We start from the raw sequence: 23,363 nt of genomic DNA, 5'->3' as shown, positions 1-23,363 counted from the left end.
AAAATGTTTCTGCAGACTTCTGAAGTCATTTTACGTTTGACATCTTTAACGATTATTGAACCCCTTCCAGCAGACGCGACATTTCCTCCACTGTGTTTCACAGACGGTCTCCTGTGTGGAATCGTGAGCAGATCATTTATTTCTCCACACTGTAGGCTTTTCATGATGCTGATAAAGGCAATCTTTGTCTCTTCGGTCCATAAAACGTTGTCCCAGCAGCTCTAACGTTTGTCTCTGTACTTCTGAGCAGATTCCAGTCTGGGTTGCTGTTCTTCTCACTGATCAGTGTTTTTTTTTTTTTTACTTCTTTTGAAGCTGAGTGAGATGTTGTCTTCTGAGCTGTGTATGAGATCTGAACGTAAATACCTGGGAATGAAAACTAAGATTTAGATTTTTGTTGATTTTATAATGTTTTTAGTCAACATTAAAATAACTGGGGTTGATGGATATAAGACTCGTCCAGGATGCCTGCTGCCTTTTGTCAGCTGGGATCATCAGCAGCCTGAGCTGAATGAGGTGAATATAAAAGATAAAAGGACAGATAATAATGAAAGGAGTGAACATTGAGTGATATGTGATATAAGCGCTCAAATAACTCTCTCCAGTTATCAAGTTATGAATTGAGTTATAGCACGCATGTATTGCATAATGCTGAAATCAAGAGCTGAAAATATGTAAGCGGCGTCAAAAACGAACTATGTGAATGCTCATAGCGCTGTGCCACGTCACTGGAGAACCGCTGCTCTGATGTTCTCCATGTTCTCCCTCTTTCAACACAGCTGAGTGTAACGAGCGGCTGGTTATCAGGCTTCCTGCTGCCGTGGCGATGAACCTTGGTGAGATTCAGGTGTGTTGAGGCAGGGAGACGAGGAGAACATGCAGCACTGCGGCCTTCCAGGAATGCAGTTTGACACCCCTGCCTTAAAAGAAGCATTGCTGCAGTTTCTGTGAAGGCTGTTGAAGTAAATATGCACTGAAAAGGCGTTTATGTAAGACGCCTACAGAGACGCGGCATGTGGACGTCCCCTGACATTTACGTGACTTCTATTTTCAGCTCAACGTAAACATCTATACATTCCTCTGTCGCCACTGAGAGTGTGAAGTCTGTTATCCCACGAGTCACATTGACAGACACGAGCGATCACCTTCAAAAAGCTGCAGGTTGATAATACTGTTGGCAAAGTCGTGTTGTATCTAGGAAGGTGTTTGGGGAACTAAAAACAGATGGACACATGTCCTGCTCAGGTTGTAAACATTATGTAACACACACATCCATGTTTACACTGGACATGCTTTACATGAGCCACTTGCTCTGATTCTCCTGCTCCGTCAGCTTGGATCATTCTTACCAACATCAATCTTTTCACTGTCGCTCTGAACGGTCCTCATGGAGGTTAAGACAAGCCAGTCTGGGAATGAAGGGGTTAAGAAGAGTTTGAATCATCCAAGATGAGAGTTGAATGTTTCTTCGGCATGTTTTTTCCTGAACTAAATGGCTGTCCTGTGTGGCCAGCAGCCACATCGTGCTGCTCACGAAGTCCTCTGCTCTTCCTTTGAGTCGTTGACACGTTCACAGCAGTTACTCTAAAGAGATCGACTGCTTTCACAAAGGAAAACATAAAGAGCAGGATGTGCTGAGTTCAGATTGCAACGTGATGCAGGAAAACTTCCATAGTTGTTGAAGTTAGTGAGTCATCAGAGCCTGGATACTTGTTTAAGAATATCAAAGATTCTGACTCTGCTTCAGTCCTTGCAGGTAAGAAAACTTGTGTTTTTGAGCACAGGTCTTGACCTAAATATGTCAGAGGAGTCAGCCATGTTGGTGACAGTGCTTCCCGAGGGTGGCCACAGTTACTGATTCTGGGCCCAGGTTTTTAAATAATGTGCCTGAAGTATCACTGGTGGCGTTGCTAGCAGACAAATACCTATTTTGACAACAAAGGGGAGATTAAAACTGGCATTTGACATCGGATATGTCTAAAGTAATCCATCGGGCGGCTTTTTCAGGCTGTATCCTCATGCTGTATTATAGTGTGGTTCTTCAGGGACTCAGGAGCCTCTTTGGTGTTGTGATGCTTCACAAAAGACTTTGGATTTCTCTCAGGTAGGTGTGGTTTTCATTCACAGGCCGTACAAAACAGCACTGAAAATCGTGTGTTAACAGTTTACAGCCTGGAGCTGTATCCAAAAAAATGATCCTCTGCTGAATATGCACTGTGAAGAACAAGAGCGAGGTTCTTATCACATCAAACCATCTCACTTGTGATCAGATCACTCGTCTTGACCTTTCATAGACCCATGAGAAACAAACCCTTGTGTGTAGACTGCACATTCTCCCTGCTTCTACCCAAGACTGCTCTTAAGTGTTTTTTTTTAAATATCATAACTTTACTAACAAAACTCTACAAACATCTGCTAGTACCAGATACTGCTAAATGCCAAGAATCTTGACAAAAGAAAAAAAATCAAGTCCATAATTTTCTTATGAAATCTCACATAGCATAAAATAACTGTGCTCCCCCCCCCCAAAAGAAAAAGCTTAAAATGCATTTTTTCATTTTGTATTTGTACTAAAGATATATGGTTAATGTTAAAAAAAATTAAAAAAAGCAGAGTCAAGGCCCAGTTCAGGTTACTCTATTGTGTTCCCTCACACGCCCCTGTGGGGACAGAGATATAAAGAAGGGATCTGAGGGCCAAGAGCAAGACACTAAAGGAAGACTTCCAGGTGAGTCCCAGGATGACTGTCTTCGGTTTGCAGTTGAGTCAATTCAAAAACGGGACATCAGGACTTTTCACATTTAAAAAAGGAAGCTTTTTTTTCAGCACAAAGCCAATAACTGACCTGTGGTATGACTGGACTGTTTATTAATGTTGGATGCTTCATGAGGAAATAAATGACAATTTTTATGAGTTTTTTTTTTAAGACATCGAAGACATGGCGATGAATTATTGCTGTATATTTTTCTTCATTTTAATCAATCATAAATCTTAATGGAGCTAAGGCTGAAGACTTCCTTCTAGTGGCTTCTCACCTCAGATAACTCCAGGATCTTAAGCTGCTTTGACCTCATAGTGTCCCTGTCTTAGTTTTCCTTTTGGAGGAATTCTTAGCTTCCTTTGTTTCTTTGTATTCTCACAGGTCCAATTCTTGCTACAATGAGGCTGGTTGTTATTGTGGGATGTTTTTTGGCCCTGATTCTGGAGATTTCTGCTCAGGTACCCCCGGATTGTGTTGGCAGTCCAACAAACAGACCCCCAGGTTGGTGGGATTCGTCACATGCTCCTTGGGTTTTGTCATTTTCAGACCTGCTCTGCTTTGATGTCCGTTCTCTCATTTTGCTCTCACCAGAAAACTCAGACATGATGGTGAACTGCGACACAATGGACATGGAAGTCAGCATCTACCTCTGCCCGGTGTACAACGCTCAATACAACGAGTCTCTGATGGTCCTCAATAACCAGGTTGGCAGTGCGGAATGTTACGGGACGCCCGACTGGACTGCCACGCCTCCGGTTCTCAGATTCAGATTCCCACTCAATGGAAGCACCTTCTCTGCCTGCCACCACAAGCTCAGGGTATTTTGTTTGTGTTTTCAAAAGTTCATCATTGCCACAAGTTGATGGGCGTGACTCCAAAATGATCGAAATCACACTCGGAAATGTTCTTTCTGCAAACAGACAACCAGCACGGTTGGGACGGGAGCTTTCGCAGCCTTTTCAGACGTCCCCTTTGTCAACATCTCCGGCACCATCAACTCCGTGGACCCCTCAGCCGGCCAGATCACCTACCGCGAGCAAGTCATGTACAAGTACTCCTGCAACTACCCCATGCAGTATCTGCTCAACAACACCGAGCTGGCTGTGTGAGTCGGCTACACGGACCCAGAAAACACCCCGCTTTGTTCCGGTTCTGCGTGTTTGACTTTCCTTTGTCCTTCAATGCAGATCGGGTGTAAAGCTGGCGATAAAAGACAACAATGGCAGCTTCATCACCACTCTGAGAATGCTTCTCTACGCAGTAAGAAATGTTATGTCTTACAAAATGATCTGTCTTTACCTTCATTTGGCATTAACTTCATTTGGTTTTTATTGGAATAGACAAGTGATCACAGCACACCTCTAATCATCCCGCTCTATGGACTCGACCTGAAGACCAAGATTTATGTTGCAGTGAAAGCCACAAAACTCACAGACAGGTGTGTCAAGTTTCACTAGTAATAAACTACAATCATCTCACGAACTGACGGTTAACGTCCTGTCTGTCTGCTCTGGAAAGGTTCCACCTGCTGCTGGACAGATGCTACGCAACAACTACTCCATATCCGACGGAAAAGAACCACTACGACCTTTTCGTGGGGTGAGGAGCATTGAAAACACACCTGACTCCTTTCAGTCGCCTGGAAGCAACCCGTCTCCATTCCTGTATCTTTACCTCAAGGTGTCCGAGTGACGCGCAGACGAAAATTGAGAAGAACGGGGAGGCGCAGGAGGCACACTTCTCCTTCGAGGCCTTCAGATTTGTGGAGCACAAAAACCAGACCGTTTCCATTTTCTACCTGCACTGCACCACCAGACTCTGTGAGGTGGACAAATGCAGCTCCCTGAAGCCAGTGAGTGAACGCCACGCCGCAGTCCTGCTCCTTTCAGAGTCTCAGTTTAGAAACCCTGAAGTTACAACGTCTTAATGCTCTTTTTAGGATTGTCAAAGCCCAGCTTCACAGAGGGTTAGAAGAGAGGCCCCCAGTGAAGAAGAGGAAGATGAAGATGAAGAAGTACCATCGGAGGCGACCATCTCCTCTGGACCTATAGGTGTGGGCAGACAGAATATAGGTAAATATACTGAATATCGCAACGAGTGCGGTACTCTAACTGTTTCTACGTGTTCGGCATGGAGCGTCGCAGTTGTCTGAACTCTTCAGCATGTAGCACGGCTCACCTGAACACAAGATAAGATTGATTGTCTAACTGTGTCTCATTCTTTCAGTGGAGACTGAAGCTTCCTCAGCCAGCCATGGTAGGGACCCACACTGGAAAGCCTTTGAAAAGCGTCATTTTTTCAAACATTGCCATGAGTCACATTGTTGTCTGGTATCTTACTGCTTTGCTCTTCTGCCGCTCTGACAGAATCATCGCACGAGGACAGCTACAGCGGGCCTGTGGTGGCGGTGATCGTTTGTCTCACCATAATTGCCATCTTCATCACCGGCCTGACCATTTATCTGGTGTTGTACATGAGGCGGGAAAAGAAAGCCTCCTCATAACGTCCCTTTCAGCCGTCTCCGCGACTGAGCACCCTGTCCGATACACAATACATCACTCACGGGGAGCAGTAGAGACACGTGATCGTTTGTGGCCTCAGTGTCTGAACGCACACACACACACACACACACACACACACACACACACACACACACAGCATCGTAGCCTGGTGGTCAGCAATGCATGCAGCGTTATAGTCAACACTGATCATTTAGTTCACTCAAGCGGAGACAGGGGCTCAAAAATATGTATTATATCAGTGTATTATAAAAAAACAAGAGGTTATTCAGGGTTTTACTGAGAATTGAAAAAGAACTCCTGATTTATACTTTTGTGAAACGCATTATTAAACTTTGAAAGTGTGCTTCCAGATCTTTTCACAGGTAGAAACAAAAAATGATGTAAAAAGCCGAGGAACTGGGAGACGATCATTCAGTTTCATACATGTGTAGATAATCCTGAACTGAACTACATTTTATGGGTTGTTCTCCTGTAGGTTTAAATCAGCTTTATTTGCAGTATTGCATTTCCTAAAATGTTTATATTAAATGTTTGAAGTCTTATCTGTATGCTGTGAGAGTTATGACAAATGTCCTCAGACAAGAATCAGTAGAATTTAATATTGGAGACCACTGGAGAAACAACATAAAACCTTGTGGATATTAGCCAGGAAAATATAATAAAAACTAACGTGTCACTCAGTCCATTCTGTCTTTTTTTTTTTTTTTAATCACAATAAAAACGTAAAATCAAAGGAGATGAGTTCCATTTTTTTCAAAGCAATTTCAGTTTAATAGAGCTGAGTGGAACAGACCTTACAATACACACCACACCTGCTGTCGTGTCCATACAGGTGTGTAAAAATGTTGTCAAAGTCAGTGTAAACCTGAGGGGAGAAAAAAGTGTTCGGGAGATCCAGCTGCTTGAGTGAAGACGTAACGATGACGGAGGTTTTCTTAAAGGTCTGGTGTGGAATTTTTCACATGGAAGTCAGCATCTGTTTCGTTTAAGCCAGCTGTGTTTATAAAATGGTGATTATGCCAGCGAGTGTCTGGTTAATCTGCAAGTGCTGCGCAGTTTACATAGTACTTAACTGATTAACGCTTTAAGAGTTATGAATGCTTCTGCTTGCAAAGCTGGTTAACTTCCGCCACGACTGTGCAAAATGTATATGAATCACTACAGCTGTGTGGCTTTTTTTTAAATCACATCAAATGAAGAGAATGCCTCCACACATATAGTTTACACAAGTTTCTTCTTGTGTAAATATTCACTGACAGTGCAGTGGCTCTTCATCAGCTGGCAGTTGCCTTCAGAGCAGTGTTCCTGTGTGCACGCATCCCTTCATATGGAGTGAGGAAGAGTTGTTGAAATAGCTTATAAACCTGTTTTTTTCTTCTTCTTTCACACTTTAGTCATAATATTTGAAGTTCTGTGAAAATCCTGATGAAGGGTGAATGTTTGGCCAAACTGTAGCCTACACAGACTGAACTGACTCACAAGTCTACGGAGAGCGATTCTGCAGTTGTTTTCCTGTCTGCAGCTTTAAAATAGCCAGATGACGTCGTTTCCTTTCTTTTTACTTTGAGTCGTCGACTAAATTTGATTCAGTGTTGCTGTGAACCAATACTGTATAACTGACTGAGAAATCTTGCTTGAACCTGAGGAGGTTCAGCTAAGAAAGTAACAATGTTGCTCTTGTTTGTCGGGACTTTGCTTTGCTAGACAGCGCCAGACGTTTTTTTTGTAAGATCACAGCCATGTTGTTTAATCCAGTTTTTCATTGGAACACTTCAAAAGTACTTCCAGACTGAACTGTGACGAACGGTGTTCAGCAGGGTCTTGAGGCAGCGGTGTTTACATGAAGGCGGTTTTCGCAGAGTTCAGCACCCTCAGCGGCAGCACGTCCTCCACCCACTCGTTTGGGGAGGCGATCATGCGCTCCCACAGCGCCACCTCGTAAGGACTGGAGTCCATCCAGTCCACTGCCGCACCGTAACTTCTGCCTGCGGAGAAAACACAGTCAGGAGCGAACACTGAAAGCCCAGCTCGCCTTTCAGACACAGTGTGTATTTTAAAACTTTTTGTGTCCAAAACAAACTCAATACAAACTATGAATGATGATTCATCTTGACACTGTAATGAACCAGTGAGCAACTCTTTGTTGGTGTCGCCTGGAGACTCTTGGTTGAATATGTGCTCCTCTCTGGACGCGGTACCTGTTCCGGCTCCGAGCCTCAGGCCTCCCAGCAGGTTGCTGGCCAGTCTGTCTCGGTCCCAGACGGTGAGCTCGACGCAGGCCTCGGTCAGGTCCACATTCCGGATGCCGTCGTAGACCATGGTGTGGTTGAAGACCGGATCCACCGTCCTGCGCAGCACACGCGTCTTCTGCCGGCTCTTCCTGCTGGTGTCCGGCAGCACGAAGCTGAGGAGCAGATTTACAAGAAATCATGTTAGAGGACAGTAAGAACATATGAAACGATGCTTCAGATGAATATTTGTTCGTACCACTTCACATATGGATCAATGGTGGCCCTGATCAGAGGTAGGTTCTTGCATTCTTTGACCCAGATGTGAATCTCTCCGGTGTTGTGACCTTCTTTACCTGCAAATTTACAGAAATATTAATGATTCAGAGACTTCACGGGATAAAAAAATATATTCTATGAAGCTGCATTATGCTATAAAAACTGAATAACCAGTTTAAGCTGATGAATTACGACTATGATGATGAATGTCAAGAAGAGGCACTAAGAGGCTGAATGTGGCACAAGGTGAGAATTTTTGACTTAATGTAGTTTGAAATACATATCTTGACTTGTAAATTTATTCTAATTGGATTCAGAATTCAGATCTTAAACAGTCAGTGCAGCATGGAGAAATGCTAACGAGGAAGTGGACAGTCTTGGACGAACTCATGACAAATCCCAAACAGGCTGAACAAGCTTGACTGATCATTTCTGAATGAGCAATGTGGGGATTTAGCGACATCTAGCAGTGAATTTGCAGACTGTAATGAAATGACTACTCCTCAACACGCCCTTTAAGGGATGGATGAGAATTTATGAATAGAAAATGGCCCTCTAGAGTAAACACAGATCTAAAGTGCTCATTGTGAGACCAAAATACAACATTCTTTAATTTTATGCAGTTATATACACGGAGAAAACAGCTCCACATATCATTATTATTTTTTTTTTTTGTGAGCAGACCTTCACTGTGGATGATCTGTGGCAGGAAACGTATGGCGACTCTCATCTCTCCTTGCCCACTGGATGGCGCTAGAGTGGGCGTTGCCTTGACACAGAGGAGAGGTTACATAAACGGATCATCCCCCCAAAAAATTCATCACCATGTGATATAACCAGACCAAACTAACTGGGAGGAAGAAAAGACGGAGCAGGCCGACCACGGGGTAAAATATACAGCATCTATCTGATAAACGTGTGTGTGTGTGTGTGTGTGCGTTACCCTTGCTTTCAGGGCTAAGTAGTTCATCTGGGTGTGGTCGAAGTCCCACTTGGACAGGTCCACATCCACCTCACCCAAGAAGCTGTTCCTGCCAAAGGTGTCGTGATGCCAGACGGAGAGAATGAGCGTCTGGGTGCGGAGGTACTCCAAGCGAACACGATACTGTGGGGACAGAGGACGGCAGGCTGCTTTTGTTTGTTGTCGGGCGAGCTTTGCAGGGTGGGAAAGTGTCCGCGTTGGCACCGAATCTGCATGTTCTTACTCTGAGGATCTCGTTGAAAGTGGGATTTAGCGTCTTCTTTTTCACTGACGTCTTCCTCTTTCCCAGGTTCGCCTTGTCAGGAACCAGGTAGCTTTTGACGTACCTCCACAAACAGAACACCGACGGTTGAGTTAGACTTTTAGTGGATCCCGATCATATGTGAACATCCGGAACATCGCTGGATTAATGCTCAGAACAGTGACAGGACAAAAACAAAATTCAAAACTCTCTGTGAAACTGAATTGGACAAACTGGGTACAAACGATGAAGGGAAGTTAAACGAGATGAATGAGATCTCAGTGGAAACAGGGTGAGGGTTAATGCACTCACGGATCGGAGCGGCCCCTCTTGGGTTCCACCGCAGCCAGGTCTCCACACTCAGCCACGAAGATGTGGAACTCCCGCAGCCTCTGAATGTAGTTGATGGAGAACTGGATGTGTCCTTGAACTTCCACATTCCCAAAGTCTGCGCTGTACATGGTCATCACGCTCCCGCTGAGCTGGGCGCAAACACAGAGAGGGGTGGGACAATACAGTCCGACAATGGGACAGGAAAGAAACACCAGGATTACATTTATCTGTACGGAGGAAAACACTTTGAGCATTAAGACCAGGCTGCCGGTTCCCCCTTCAGATCTGGCTACTGTCTAAACAGAACAGGAAGTCAGAAAATGTAATGAATTCACTTTTGTTAGTTATATGTTTTTTTTGCTAAATGCAAAAGAAAGGGAAAGGCGGAGGTGGAGTTAATGACATGGAAGACAGGTCTGCTCCATCAAGTGTCTCGGGAAGCCGTGGCATTCCGGTTATTGAGCCAGCGTGCAGGAACGGCTCGAAATAAAGAGACGAGTGACACGGCACAGAGCTCTCGGGTGTGAAGTGAGAAAAGTCCAACATTCACTCATTAAAGTGAACCAGCAGTTTGAAAATGTGGGAACCATTTCATATAACTACTGATTTGAACTCTATAGTTTTAATCATGTTTTTAATAGTGAGAAATAAAAATTTCTCTGGAGAACATCCAGTTTTTGAGAATCAGTGGCACAGACATGGTATAAATATCTATTTTTCTGAACACCTTCCACTTTTACTCCCTACAGTTCAGTAATATATAAAATATCATGATATAAAATATCATTATGTTCTGCTTGCCAGTGAAGAAAGCTCTGAATTGAAGACTGATTCAGTTACACTATTGATGAGTGAATGGCACAACTTTCTTTTGCTCTTTTAAAAAAGTCCAAAAAAATGCTATTACTTTTCACAAACATCCACTGAGAAAAATAAATCTAATTTAGATTCATCACTGAAGTTATAAATTGTGGTTTTGCTGAATTTTGCACTTTTCAACAGATTTGATTTGATAACAACACCAAACACTGCTGTTTTATATACCTTTATCTCCTTGGGTTTTTTTCGTAGCATATGTTTTTACCATTTCCTTGTTCCCTACATAAAGAACATTTGTAGTGTTTGTGTTTACAGACGCTTCACACAGTGAAGCTATTGAAATGGTTCCTTGGTGCTTTAGCTGTGTGGAAACATACAGGAGACACGGGCTTCATGCCAGAGGAGCTGCTCAGGTTAGTGATTGATCTGCCCGTCGACAGCCGTCCCGGATGGTAACCGTTCTCAAACAGGGCGGCATTGCCTCTGTCTGCATCCTGAAACACAGACAGCGGGAGCGGGAGGACAGCTCCGAGCACTGCGAAGAAGCACCGCAGGATTCAGCCAACCGAGGCAACACGAGGCGCCAAAGTTTTACCTCGTTCTGGAGGAACGAAGGCACAGATTTGCTCATTTCCTTCAGGTAGTCTGAGTCAGAAAACAGGGACGAAGAGGGCGATGGGATGGATGAAACTAAAGAGCAGAACAGAGAGGCTCAACATTAAACATTTTGATTAATTTACTTAATTAGTTTACAAATAAAAATCAACATTTTTTACCATCACTAATGCGTCTGAGCTCTGAAGTCGGGTCGGGTCTTCTTTCCTGTCCTGAGAAAAATTGTGAGAAGTGAAGAATGTCACTCAAATGTTCTTTTCTTTTCACCTACAGTATAATAACAGGTGACTGTGGAGTTGGGGACGTGCTCACGCGGTGATAAAGGTCCTGTGATGTCCTCCATGCTCTTAGCCAGATTTTTGGGCCGTATTTCTGCTCGCCACAGCGCCTTCTTCACAGGATTCTGCTCATCATCATTCTCACCTGCAAATCGGAGGAGAATGTTGTGACTATCTGGTACCATTCATTTTGAGTGGCTTCTTTGTAAGTTTTTTTCAAATTGCTTTATCTTTCCCTGGGCCAGACTGGAACCTATTGGGCGCCAATTATGGCCCACGGGCTTTATGTTTGACACATGATATACATGACAGCACGTATATGCTTTAGTCAAACGTTGAAGGGAAGCTGCTGTAAAGCAAACTGCTCAAGTCGTCACTTTTTTGTTGCCTTCTCTGTAGTTTCAGTAAAGTTCGAGCTCCGAAGGGCCCGACCTACAAACCAAACACGGCCTGCTGACCACAGGTACTCGCTCTGTTTACACAGCTCTGCCTCTGCCAACACTGACAGCTGCACACGGACATGTAGATAAGGATACAGCTGTAACCAAAACACGGCGACAGTCAACCGTCTCAGCGAGCACGAGGTCTGGCTTCTCCTCAGCAGCTTGAAACTGCTTCACTCTGGAGGCATTGTGAAATGAAGCAACGAGGTCGTGAATAAACTAAAGCTGTAATATCTACTCACCAGCAGGGTTTCAGTTCTGTTTAGCTTTTACTTCTTCACCAACTCCAGCTTCAAAAAAGGATTAGAATAATTCCTAAAAATAATGTGACCAACATCCTGTCTGTGACACATTTATTGACAAATTTATGATGATTTTTTTCAAACTGGAATCTTTGTTGGGGTCGTTGGGAAGGAGCCTCAGCTCATGATTCTTTTTATAGTTTGAATATCTATTTATTCATCACTTTTTGCCTATTTTATTTAACCCTTGTGGTCTTCAAAATGTTTTTTATTTTCCATATTCATATTAAAAAAATAGGTAAAAATAGACTATGTGTTGTTATTGTGTGTTTTCTCAGCGGTTTTCTGCAGCTGACATTTCCTGCCAGGGATCGACAACATTCCAAGGGCTCATTAAAAAAAGGGTTAAAAATGATCGATTTAAAATACCAGATAATCTATACTGCCTGGATGCTATTGTTCATGATGTGAGATAAGCTACAGGCTTACTTTACTGAGATTTTCAAGACACTGATTTTTTCTTTTTTTTTTTTTTTTGGTAGCGTTAGGCCCCGTGTGCACGGAAAGCCTTGTGCATTTTTATTTCAGAGAAAGATTGCAGTCACACGGTTTTTTGAACCGTGTCCTTTACACAGAAAAAGCAAAAACACTGATGTAGTTAGTATGCCAGACCACCAGGAGATGCTGTTATCTATTTTAACTCCTGTGGACAGACTGTGAAGTTAGACTGCTAACTGCTAACTGGGACCAGGACCAGGAGAATCTGGACTGGGACCAGGACCAGGACCATATCCAGGAGAGCGTGGACTGGGAGCCATGATACTCTGGAGGAAAACATTGTTACTGTCCATCTCGCACATGAGCAGAAGAACTCTTTACGACCGCCGTGGTGCATATGGCAGTAGCAGTGTTTATGAAAAGTTTTGTTTTCTCCTGTCAACATGGAGACGGAGTCAGAGCCGTCTTCAAAAAGTTGTGCGAACAGATGTGCAAAACACAATGAAAATTTTCTGTTTTCACTCAAAAAATTTGTTGGGGTGAATTTAGCTTGTTCATGGAGAAAAATGTAAAGATTATAATTACAACAAAAACATCTACCGTACTCTAAAAAAACATGGCACTCACGGTTTTTTCTGGAGGACGACCAGCTTTCTGACGTACTGCTGAGCGACGACTCCTGCCCCGTGTCTGAACTGCTGTAGGTCGCCCACAGGGGGCGCTGGCCCGCCCTGCCGTCCCTCCAGCCGTGACGCTCCTCGCCGCTCACCGGCGTGCTGGCTCTCACCAGTCCCCCAGGGCCGGGTTCGTACCCGGACTTTCCCTCCGAGCCCTCGTCCTCGGCGGCCGGGGCGAGCGAGGTGTGTACGCTGGTCCTGTCGGTCATCCCCAGGTAATGGCGGTAATCGGTGGGGACGAACGCCCGCGCCAGCGGGGGAGTCAGAGCCTCCTCTCTGGACGCGCTGCCTTTGTCGGCGCCCTGCCTTTGCTTCCTGCTGTGAGAGTGCACGGGGCTGACGTCTATCCGGAGCTGGCTCTGGTCCGCGTCGTCCGGAGCGCTCAGGGAGAACATGCTGGTGGCGCGACGCAAAGAGTTTCCACGACTGCTGGACATGCTGAAGCTGTCCTTTCTCTTGGGGGAGCGGATGTCTTTCCGTGGACTGCTCTGGGGTTTGGGAGGTCTCTCCTCTCGACCGGAGTCCTTCAGGCCCCTCCTGGACTGCCTCTGCTCTGCTGACACGTGCTGGCTGCTTTTGCCGTCACTCAGAACTCTCGGTCCGGTTCCTGTCTGTCTGTCGTGCGGCGACTTCGGTCGGATCTGATGAGACGGAGATGATTTCGTGACCGGTGGTCTGCTTTTCTCGGCTGCCGAGGCTAATCGATACACCTGTGTCTCGCCACCTTTAGCCTCCAAGGAGGGCAGCTGTGCAGCTGTGGGCTCTTTTCTTTTGGGGCTTTTCGGTTTGTCATAAGGAGACAGACCCTTGGAGTCCGACGTGGTGTCGTCCCAGAAATCACGCAAGGTGTTGAACTGCGACCGGCTCGCGCTGAGGCTCGGAGAAACCTTCTCTAGTCTCTGATTCAGAGGAACAACCGTGAAATTGGGATGATTTTTGTTGGTGTGCTCCGGATCGCTGTCTAATTCATTCCCCAGTGACCTCAGGTCGTACTCCGACTTTGTGAATCTTTTATTCAGCTTTGCCTGATTGGCTCCACGTGCAGCTTTTCCATCTTCAGAGGGTTTTGGTTTGCCTGTATAGACTATGGGCCTGCTCCTCTCCTGCTCCCAGAAGGACTTGAGCTGCTTGATCTTCTCTGCTGTACTTTCTTGCCTATTAGAATGAGGACTATGAGCTCTGTCCTTACCCAAAGATTCATCTTTAGCTTTATGAGACGTGCCTTTGTCCTCAGAGTCCCTCCTTTTTCTCTCTTCAGTTGCCTCACTGTAAATATGTGCTTTCGTGGGGATTTGCACATCATTAACACTTAGCTTGTAGTCCATGTATGGACTGCTTCTGGACAGAGGGGCCTGCTCTGAGTCTAGACTTCCCCTGGTTTGCAGATTTGCATCTAGATGAGCTGCAGGAACGATCCTCGACGGCTCCTCCCTGAATGGTCTGACTGGAGCGGTGGTCTCAGCTACGAGGCCGTTGGCTGATTTTAAACCTGGGCTGCGTTTGGTGACACATGGCGTTTCCATTTCTGAGCTTCGGTCGGCCGCTTGAGGACTGTTCAGCAATATAAAATAATCTGAGCTGTACGTTACGTCATTGTTGCGTCTTTGAGGCGAATGCGTCACCGGATGGTCGGCGTGCTTTTGGTCATGAAGATGCAAACTGTCCGTCCGTGGGTTGATCACCAGCTGCTGCTCCCTCTCGTCACTGCGGCTGGAGGTGATCTTGCCGGGAGTCCCTCTCTCGCTGTGTGATCGAGGAGCAGAGAGGATATCAGACGCTTTCTCTGCTGGCTGCTCAGGAGGCTTTTGCCCTTTGTCGGCTGGTGTGACCAATTTGCTGACGAGTATTTTAGGGCCGGCGTTGCTTTTCTCCCAGAACGACTTCAGATGAGAGATTTTCGGAGGTTGGTTCTCATCAACACTGTTTTCTCCGTCTTGTGAGACCTTTCCCTCTCCTGTGCTCGTCTTCAGTTTTCCTTGAGTTTCGATCAGCTCCTTTCCACCTTTCCTGCCTGAACCTCTGAAGTCTTTCTCCTCCTCGGCGGTCAGTCTTTTCATCAGACTCTCCCTCTTTCTCCCGGTGGTGTCGGCCGACGGCTCCTCCCGTCTTGACGAGCCGACCTCGGAGAACTTTGTGGCTTCTGGCCCTTCGTCAGAGTTCAGCCACTCACTGCTGTCCACGCTGCGGCTGAACCAGTCCAGCACCTTGGCGATGGAGTCCTCCTCGTCTCCGTCGGGACTGCTGGTCTGAGTGGACAGTTTGAAGACGTGTGTCTGACCGGGCCTCTGGACACACTGATCGGACTGATCGATGAAGTGAAGATCGTAGGATATCGGAGGAACTGGATCTAAAAAAAGAGGAGGAGAGGTTGATGCAGCAACTGATACATTTGTTTGTGTTGTAAACAGTCAACAAGTGGCATCTAATTACTTAATCGATCACCGGCTCCTGATTAAAATTAAAAGATCTCAAGACAGTCCAATAGCTTCTTCTACATCCCCAAAACATCAGATATGTACAAATTGTTGCTGGAATTTGGCCAAACCGTAACATGAATGCACATGAAGGCAACACATGGATTTTAGTTTCCTAATTTCCAGGTTTTTAGATCATCAGAAGGTGAACAAGGCTTCAGCTAGTACAATAAAACAACATCACAACGTGGATCTGAACCGACCTATGTTGTTCTTTATAGCATGTAATAAAAACTATGATCTATATTTTTTAACTTTTACAAGTTCCCTTTCCCTCTTCCGGGTAGTTGATCCTTTTTGACTTTTACTGACACTTTATTGACATTGTCAGAATTTTTCTCCTGACTCTTTATTATGAACTTCCTTCCTTCGAAATGTACAGGGGTTAAAGGTCACTGAACTCACCCACAGTGCTTTGGGGTAAACTGAGCTCCTCCGGGGTCATTGCCGGGGTCATTGCCGGGTCCATGCGGCTGCCGATCTCTCTGAAGAGATTTAAATCTGGATGCTCTCTCTGTGTCCGACTGTCTTCTTCTTCTTCTTCTTCTTCAGTCCTCTGCTGACTCTTCCTCTCGATGGAGCTGCTGCTCCTGGTGAACACGGCTGGTCTGTAAATCCAGCAGACTGCGATGAGCAGTGGAAACATTAAAGGCTTTCATTAAATACAGAAGCTCTGAACTGACCTGTCAGTTTTTTCAGAGGCGGTGAGTCTTGGTCTCTCCAGACTGGAGTTGGAGGAGACCTGCGATGCGTGGCGTGGCGGCTGCGCTGGACGTCCGCCTGCAGGCCTGGACGGCTGAACAGGCTGAGGTATCCCATCAGGCAGCGGCGCTGCGGCTTTCGGAGGCATTTCTTCTCGGCTCTTTGGGCGGGACGACTCAGAGCTGCCGCTGGACGCCTGCTGGAGGCTTCGCCGCGGGGCGGGAACGACCGCCGCCGACCCGCCCGGAGCGTCTGCCCCAGAGCAGGTGCCTTCTGTCCGTCTTGCGAGAAACGTCCTTTTCTTCGGCACCGGCCTGAAAGCCACAGAGGAGGCGTCTGGCGTGACGGAGGCCTCCGCCTGGCTGGCCTCACACGCTGGGCGGCTCTTCAGCGGAGAGACGGGCGCTGAGGCGAACAGAGAGGAGAAAACAGGACCACTGTGCGACTTCCTGTTTCACCGGCTGAATGGAACGTGTTCAGGTCATCCGAGGTCAAACCTGTCTCTGGGTCCCGACTGGTCGAGAGGTCAGAACTGTTTTCAGGAGGCTCAACAACGATCAGAGACGGGCGGTTAAAAGGGTTGTGTCTCGGCTAGAAGAAGAACAAAAAGAGGAAAATGTTAACAGTCAGAACGGCTACAGAAGAAAAATGACCTTGAAAACAGGCTTTGAGATGTTTGCTCACCAGTCTGGGAGAACAAACTGATGAGTCCTGGTTTTCTTTCTCTGCATCGCTGTTGGAACAAAACACACAGAATGTTTAGTAACTAAAAAAACGAGAGAAACTTTAAAAATACGATGTAGCTATCAACACAATCCACTAATTTGCAGTTTTTTTTATATGCTTTAATTCATCCACAGTCATGTGAGTTAGTCACTTGTTATTTTCAAATTTGTATTAGTGTACTTTTTGACATTTTTGTCCAGCAGTCTATTCCAGTCTGTGCCTGGATCAGCAGGACTCCACGGTCCTCTCTGCAGAGCCGCCATCCTCACAGACTCCACCCTGACTGCATAGTTTCTGCAGTCTTGCACTGTCGGTATTTTTGCTGTCTTTTGCTATATTGATAATCCTCAGCAGAGTAAAAGTTATCTTTCCATAATCAATGCAAGGACATTTTTTTTTAAACATATAGGCACTCTGATTTGTGCTATTCTAAACGTAAGGAAGATTTGGCTATTTTTCACTTTTCACCTTCATGAAAAAGCTCTTTTTAAAGATGCACAGAGCATCTCTAGCTTTTTAAAAGAATTTTACATGATTTTCTTTCAAATATATAGTGTCAGATAAGATACAACTTGTCATTATTTCTCGGTTTCACAGCTAAGGCTGTGTTTTTTTTCCGCATGACTGGAGCTTGTTGGCTCGTGAATAATTACAATATCAAAGAGAGAAGATGAATCCTCATCCAGCCCGTCCAATAATATCAAAGATGTACCAGAAAACATCTCAAGAAAGTTATTTTACGCTTGAACACGATGAATGAAGTCTGTGTTCTGCATCAAAAGTGCTCGTAAAGTATAAATAACGCGACGGATTGTAAGAGTCAGGCTATAAATGTCTGAGAGGGGTCGAATGTTTTGAGCCTCGGCTCATCCAGATCAAATATTGACGTTAGCTTCGTCCTGAATGTGTCACATGAGTCACAAAATAACTTAACGCTGTGTTTCAGTCACAATGGCCGGTGTGTCCGATCAGGTGTGACAGAGAAAAGACTTCAGACTGTCGTAACATCTCGGTGTTTCTGAAAGAAACGCTTGGCGGTTCCGGATCGGGCCGTCCTGACACCTCCGGAGAACAAGCTGATAACTCCTGCTGAGAGGAGCTCGTCTTATCGCCGACAACTTTAAATAAACCTTGAAACCTTTTTTTTTTTTCCTGCTGTGGAATGAAGTGACAGTAGCTGCTGCTGAGCAATAAAACAATCAGCACCACCTATGTTTACACACACACTCACACACACCAAGTCACCATTAGCTCTAAACACACACACATTTATGCTGATAAAATAACAAAAGCATCATGAACAGAGAAGCTGGTTCAGATGTTCCAGGCTTCCACTCAGACATCATATCTTCTTATAATCTGGCAGTCTGTGGAGTCTCTGCTGACATTTGGTGTGCGTGTGTGTGTGTGTGTGTGTGTGTGAGTGTTTTTGATAGCTCTGAGACGAACAGATCACATTCTGAACGAAAAAAAGAATCTTTTACTTTCTCTGCTTCGGCTGCTGTGCCTCAAAACATCTGGCGGGTTTCTGCGGGGGCACGATGTCTGAACCGCGACTGCTGGACATCCTGGACCGGTCCACTCTCAGAGACCCGTCTGCAGCGGAAAGCAGCGTGAAGAAGCCTGTGAGCGGCAGTCCATTTCTCATTTCATTCGTTTCTTCCCTTTTTAACAGTCGGCCCTGAAGGAGAGAAACTCTAATCCCCGGCTCGAATTAAACACAACACAGCGAGTGAATAACAAGCAGCTGTGAGTTCTGCTGACCCAGGCTGGCCGCCCGGCCCTGCCTCATGGAGGCCAGGATGATCTCGGAGCCGTGGATCTTGTCCGAGTGCCTCTGAGACTTGGCCTCGTAGAACCACTCGCCCGTCAGGTACTTCAGCTTGCTGTCCGTCTGCGGCCCGCCGCTCAGGATTTTCTCCAGTTTCCTGTCGAGGAAAGCAGAAGCACAACAGAGACGTGTGTAAACGCTGGATTTGAGAGGCCTTTATCCGCCATGCTAATCCCAGCTGAGTGGCGTTTCCCGCTGAATGGCTACAGAGGCGAGGAGAGAACAAAACGAGACAATGCTTGCTTCGGGCTGCGGCGGCTGGAGAATCTGACACCGTTTTAATTCAGTTTGAGCTGCACTAATCTCCGAATATGAGGTGAAACATAAAGCTGAGGGCAGACAAAGCAACAGGGAGCACCGCCGGCTGTTTCATTCAAGCAAAGGAGGCACAAGTGGGGAAGCTTCTGTCGGATACTGAGTTTCCATTCTTACTTGTTTTTGTTTTTGATGTTAGGAAGTGTTTTTGTGGACCTTGGAGCAAAGGAATGAAATGTTTCTGTGATTTGAGTGAAGAAGAAAAAAACCCATGTGAGAAAAACATTTCCTTCAAGTTCAAATTAAATCAAAGAGAGAAAGGAGAAAAAAAAAAGACAGAGCAGTCAGACTCATCTTTCCTCTTGACAGGGAAGCACGCCGGTCATGTGAGGGAAGGGCCGCACATTATTACCGGCTGCTGGTTTAATCCTTTTACAGCCGAGCGGCGGAGACACAGCCGGCATTCAGGATCCCACTGATAGAAGGAGCCAGCCGGCCAGCTCCAGCCTGAACAGCTCATTGTTTCATGCTGACTTTTAAAGATGATTGGAAACGCATTCTGCCTTCTGAGGTATTCACATTATTCCTGTTAGATTGCAGGAGGCGGTTCGGACCGTCGCTTCAGTGGATGAACAGAGTGTTTGTGAACACACACCCATTGTTCAGTTCCTCTTCTCAGCAGGCAGAGGAGGCGAAACCCTGCGCTACTGCACCTCAGTAGATACATTACTAAGTAATTCACCTGAGTATTCATTTTTATTTCACTCACTGTTTGTAATTATTATAAAAGTGGCTCATTAGTTGTTTGAACCTCTGTAAGAACGATTTATAGTTACAGTTTATTACAACAAAACAGCTGAAAGTGAAGAAATAAATCAGCATTCGAATTATGGCTGAATACCAAGTTTTTTTGGTTTTGTTTCAATACTCAAAGTCCTTTAATAAAAAGAGGTTACATTGTTTGATATAAAGTAGAACTACGGTCGTATCTGTTTTCAAAGTAAAACATGGCATTCTGGTAAAAATGAATCCTACTTCTTTGTAAATTTCACTTCTTTGTAAATTTCACATTTGTACTGCAGTTGAGCCGTTTATCTGACCACACAGCGACTCTAAACTAACAATGATTAAAGCTGATTGGAGGTGTTAGTCGTTGAGATAAGGGTAGTTTCTTCAACAGATTCTGAAATTGGTGAGAATTACAAAAATCCAAAACACTTCTGCTTCTCAGACATCGTAGTCTGTCAAGTTTCAACATGCAAAAAAAATCATATATTTTCCACTTTTTGCAAACAGAACACTAGATTGTTTATTAAATGAGCTAAAAGGAATGTAAAACTTTTCCTACATCTCTGGGTTGATCTTTTTTTTTTTCATGTAGAGACAGTTTAAAGATATGAGATATAAAATATGATGCAGCATTATGCTTTAAATCAGAATACCAACACTTCTACTACTTCTACTTTAAAAGTCAAAATATTCTACAAACAGAAAATGAAAACTTCATTCATTCTTTACCGCTTTTCCCTTTCGGGGTCACTGGAGCCGATCCAGCTGCTGAGGGTGAAGGCGGGGTCACCCTGGACAGGTCGCCAGTCTGTCGCAGGGCTGACATACACAGACATACAGCCATCCACTCACACATTCACACTTAGGGGCAATTTAGGGCGACCAATTAACCTGACATGCATGTTTTTGGACCGTGGGAGGAAGCCGGAGTACCCAGAGAGAACCCACACACACACAGGGAGAACATGCAAACTCCACACAGAAAGGCCCCGAGCCCCGGCTGGTATTTGAACCCAGGACCTTGTGTGGCTAACCGCTAACCACTGCACCGCCGTGTGGTCCTATGAAAAGTTCTCATTTCAAAATATTTTAATGAAATATTTTAATGAGAGCTGAGTGAAAAATTAAATTTGTGCTTTTGCCTTGTTTCCCAGTCTTTTTCTACCCTGTAATTCTACTTATGTGAAGAATGTGACATGACGTTCCTGCCCTTGTTTACAAGCTTCAGATACATCAGAGATTCTCTTTTCACTTTACATGCCCTGAATACACACTGTGGGGCATCTAGACCTCCTCCATGAAGTGCACATTCTTCTTCTTCTCAAACCAAGCTTCAGTATTTCACACTTTGCTTCAGTCCCGGACTGAACGGAAGCAGAATCAGAGTCAGTGAAGCTGGACTGACTGGCCCCGAGGCTCATCGCGGCCGATGTGCGTCTCGTCGCCGAGGCCTTTCAGGGTTTCTATTCCTGTCCTGCAGACCGGCAGGATCCTCTCCCATGGCTGTAATCTAATTTCTGAGCTCACATTGAGGTTTCTTCTCATCCGAGGAGTCAGCGTCTGTATGGGCCCAGGCCGTTATTGTGTTATTCCATTATGGGCATGCAGGCATTATTTTAACCGTCCCACAAAGACGCCTTCTCACAGGGCGAGTGATGGAAATACTCAGGAGCGCTTATTAAATAGAAGAAATGACATTAAGTCAACAACATGACTCCAGCTTCAGTGTTGGCCCCAAAGCTCTCAGCTCATGTAAGATGAGAAGAAGAAGAAGAGGAAGAAGAGGAAGAAGAAGAAGAAGAAGAAGAAGAAGAAGAAGAAGAAGAAGAAAAGGAAGAAGAAGAAGAATGCAGGATTTCATTGTACGATATCAGACAGTGTAATTTAATGTGAGATTAAAAGAACAGTCATTGTCACTATTTTCGACCTGACTCGCTCCTCCTCTGCTTTCTTCAGCTCAGCGTCTCTCCTCAGCACCGTCATGATCACCTCCTGCTCCTCCTCCGTCAGGTGGCTCAGGTCAATCATCGCTCCTCCTCCTCCTCCTCCTCACTCAGCTGGCGGGGGGAGGAATGTTCAGTCCGTCACACATCAGAACCACAACAGCGTCAGTCGCTTGATAACTTTGTTTTTTTCTCACTCTGCAGCTGCAGATGGTCTAAAAACAGATAATTAAAATCCTTCAGGACTTAGTTATTTGACACTTTCCACAGCACGTCATTCACCAACTGCAACGCTGAACACATCTCCAAACATCACATCTCTGAATATACTGAAAACAGGCATATGTGACAGAAACTTCTCCCAAGACAAAGAAGATTCAGTCATTCTATAATGTGTGACAACTTCAGCTTCAAAAGAGCAAAATCAAACCATCTGATTTCAACTTTTTGTTACAGTAAGGCCATCTAATGTTTTCAATTCATTAATAAGAAAAAAAAAACGAACACAGAAAGATTACAAATAAGATAAAAATATAAAAAAAGATCTACTGAAGTGGAGCAAAATAGAAGCACATTAAATTCACTCAGGCATTCAGTTTGGCCACCTTGACCATCATCAGAAACTCTAATGCAAAAATAAATGGTCCAATAATAATAACAGCTGTCAAAGCAACGACTTAAAACAATGTTTTATCCAGTTGCAGGAAAAGTAAACTCCAAGTCTTGTCTCCGAAACTAATCTAAATAAACGTTGTGTTCATCTTTCACTATCTCTCACAACAGAAGAAGCACTTCGTTAAAGCAGAGAAGAAACTGGTTTTAAACTTCTCTCTGCAAAAACATCTTTCTTCTGTTGTTTAAGCTCAAATTAGCTTTAAAAGATTAATATGAATAATAAAGAAGAAGAGTGACAGAAGTTTGAGTTTCACCTGCAGCAGGACACTTTATCCTCTTACCTGTCGTCTTCACACCAGCTGCTGCTGTATTTCCCGGGATGACAGAGGAGCTCAGAGAGCAGAATGAAGTTTTCGTTTAGTTTTCTTCCCTCCTGCTCGACAGGTCCGCTGCCGCTGGATGCGCCCGGAGCTGAAGGGGCGGATCAGAGCGCGTGGACGGGGAGGACCAGCCGTGCTGCCCCGGCCCCCCCGGGGGGAGGCAGGGGGCTCCAGGAGGCTCTGGAGGGCCGTCTCTATCATCTTATGATCTAAATATACCATTAACTACCATGCTTAATGCAGATTTTAAGGTTTTATCGAGTCAAGCTGAAGCGTGTTTGCGGTGTAATGGCCGGTGCTGACCAGCAGGGGTCTCCAGCGCTCACTGATGGTAATAATGTTTGATTAAAGGGTGTGGGGCAGAAACACAGAGACCAGGACGCTTCAGACTGCAGCTGTTCTACTGAAACACTTCAGACTGCAGCTGTTCTACTGAAACACAGAGACCAGGACACTTCAGACTGCAGCTGAAACACAGAGACCAGGACGCTTGAGACTGCAGCTGTTCTACTGAAACACAGAGACCAGGACACTTCAGACTGCAGCTGTTCTACTGAAACACAGAGACCAGGACACTTCAGACTGCAGCTGTTCTACTGAAACACAGAGACCAGGACACTTCAGACTGCAGCTGTTCTACTGAAACACAGAGACCAGGACACTTCAGACTGCAGCTGTTCTACTGAAACACAGAGACCAGGACACTTCAGACTGCAGCTGAAACACAGAG

General features: G+C 45.2%; 2 protein-coding genes across 7 annotated transcripts; one reads left to right on the top strand and one right to left on the bottom strand.

The window, feature by feature from the left end:
• The first annotated feature begins 826 nt into the window (after positions 1-826).
• Positions 827-5,264, top strand: LOC115400056 (zona pellucida-like domain-containing protein 1). Its single transcript, XM_030107707.1, has 11 exons — positions 827-836; positions 3,143-3,262; positions 3,353-3,579; positions 3,682-3,866; positions 3,949-4,021; positions 4,102-4,199; positions 4,280-4,360; positions 4,442-4,613; positions 4,701-4,833; positions 4,988-5,017; positions 5,128-5,264. Exons 1-11 carry the CDS (start codon positions 827-829, stop codon positions 5,262-5,264), a joined length of 1,266 nt encoding a protein of 421 aa, XP_029963567.1.
• A 673-nt stretch (positions 5,265-5,937) lies between these two features.
• Positions 5,938-22,629, bottom strand: sytl2b (synaptotagmin-like 2b). 6 transcript variants are annotated; one of them, XM_030107971.1, is made up of 20 exons: positions 22,595-22,629; positions 21,623-21,752; positions 18,585-18,748; positions 18,305-18,416; positions 16,779-16,827; positions 16,592-16,685; positions 16,076-16,499; positions 15,798-16,000; positions 12,869-15,265; positions 11,093-11,203; positions 10,942-10,992; positions 10,761-10,855; positions 10,543-10,659; positions 9,326-9,495; positions 8,996-9,098; positions 8,734-8,895; positions 8,475-8,559; positions 7,771-7,867; positions 7,482-7,687; positions 5,938-7,268 (listed from the first exon to the last, which is right to left on the bottom strand). In XM_030107971.1, the coding sequence occupies exons 2-20, from the start codon at positions 21,721-21,723 to the stop codon at positions 7,120-7,122; spliced, it is 4,890 nt and encodes a 1,629-aa protein (XP_029963831.1). In that variant the 5' UTR covers positions 21,724-21,752; positions 22,595-22,629; the 3' UTR covers positions 5,938-7,119. The 6 variants fall into 6 exon arrangements, 5 of the variants coding, with proteins under 5 accessions (XP_029963831.1, XP_029963832.1, XP_029963833.1 ...); XM_030107972.1 differs by lacking the exon at positions 10,543-10,659; XM_030107973.1 differs by lacking the exon at positions 22,595-22,629 and having other exon boundaries at positions 21,685-21,721.
• Positions 22,630-23,363: the final 734 nt, after the last annotated feature.

Source organism: Salarias fasciatus, chromosome 14 (genome assembly GCF_902148845.1).
Source record: "Salarias fasciatus chromosome 14, fSalaFa1.1, whole genome shotgun sequence".
NCBI lineage: Eukaryota > Metazoa > Chordata > Actinopteri > Blenniiformes > Blenniidae > Salarias > Salarias fasciatus.
This window is presented reverse-complemented; position numbering and strand designations above follow the sequence as displayed.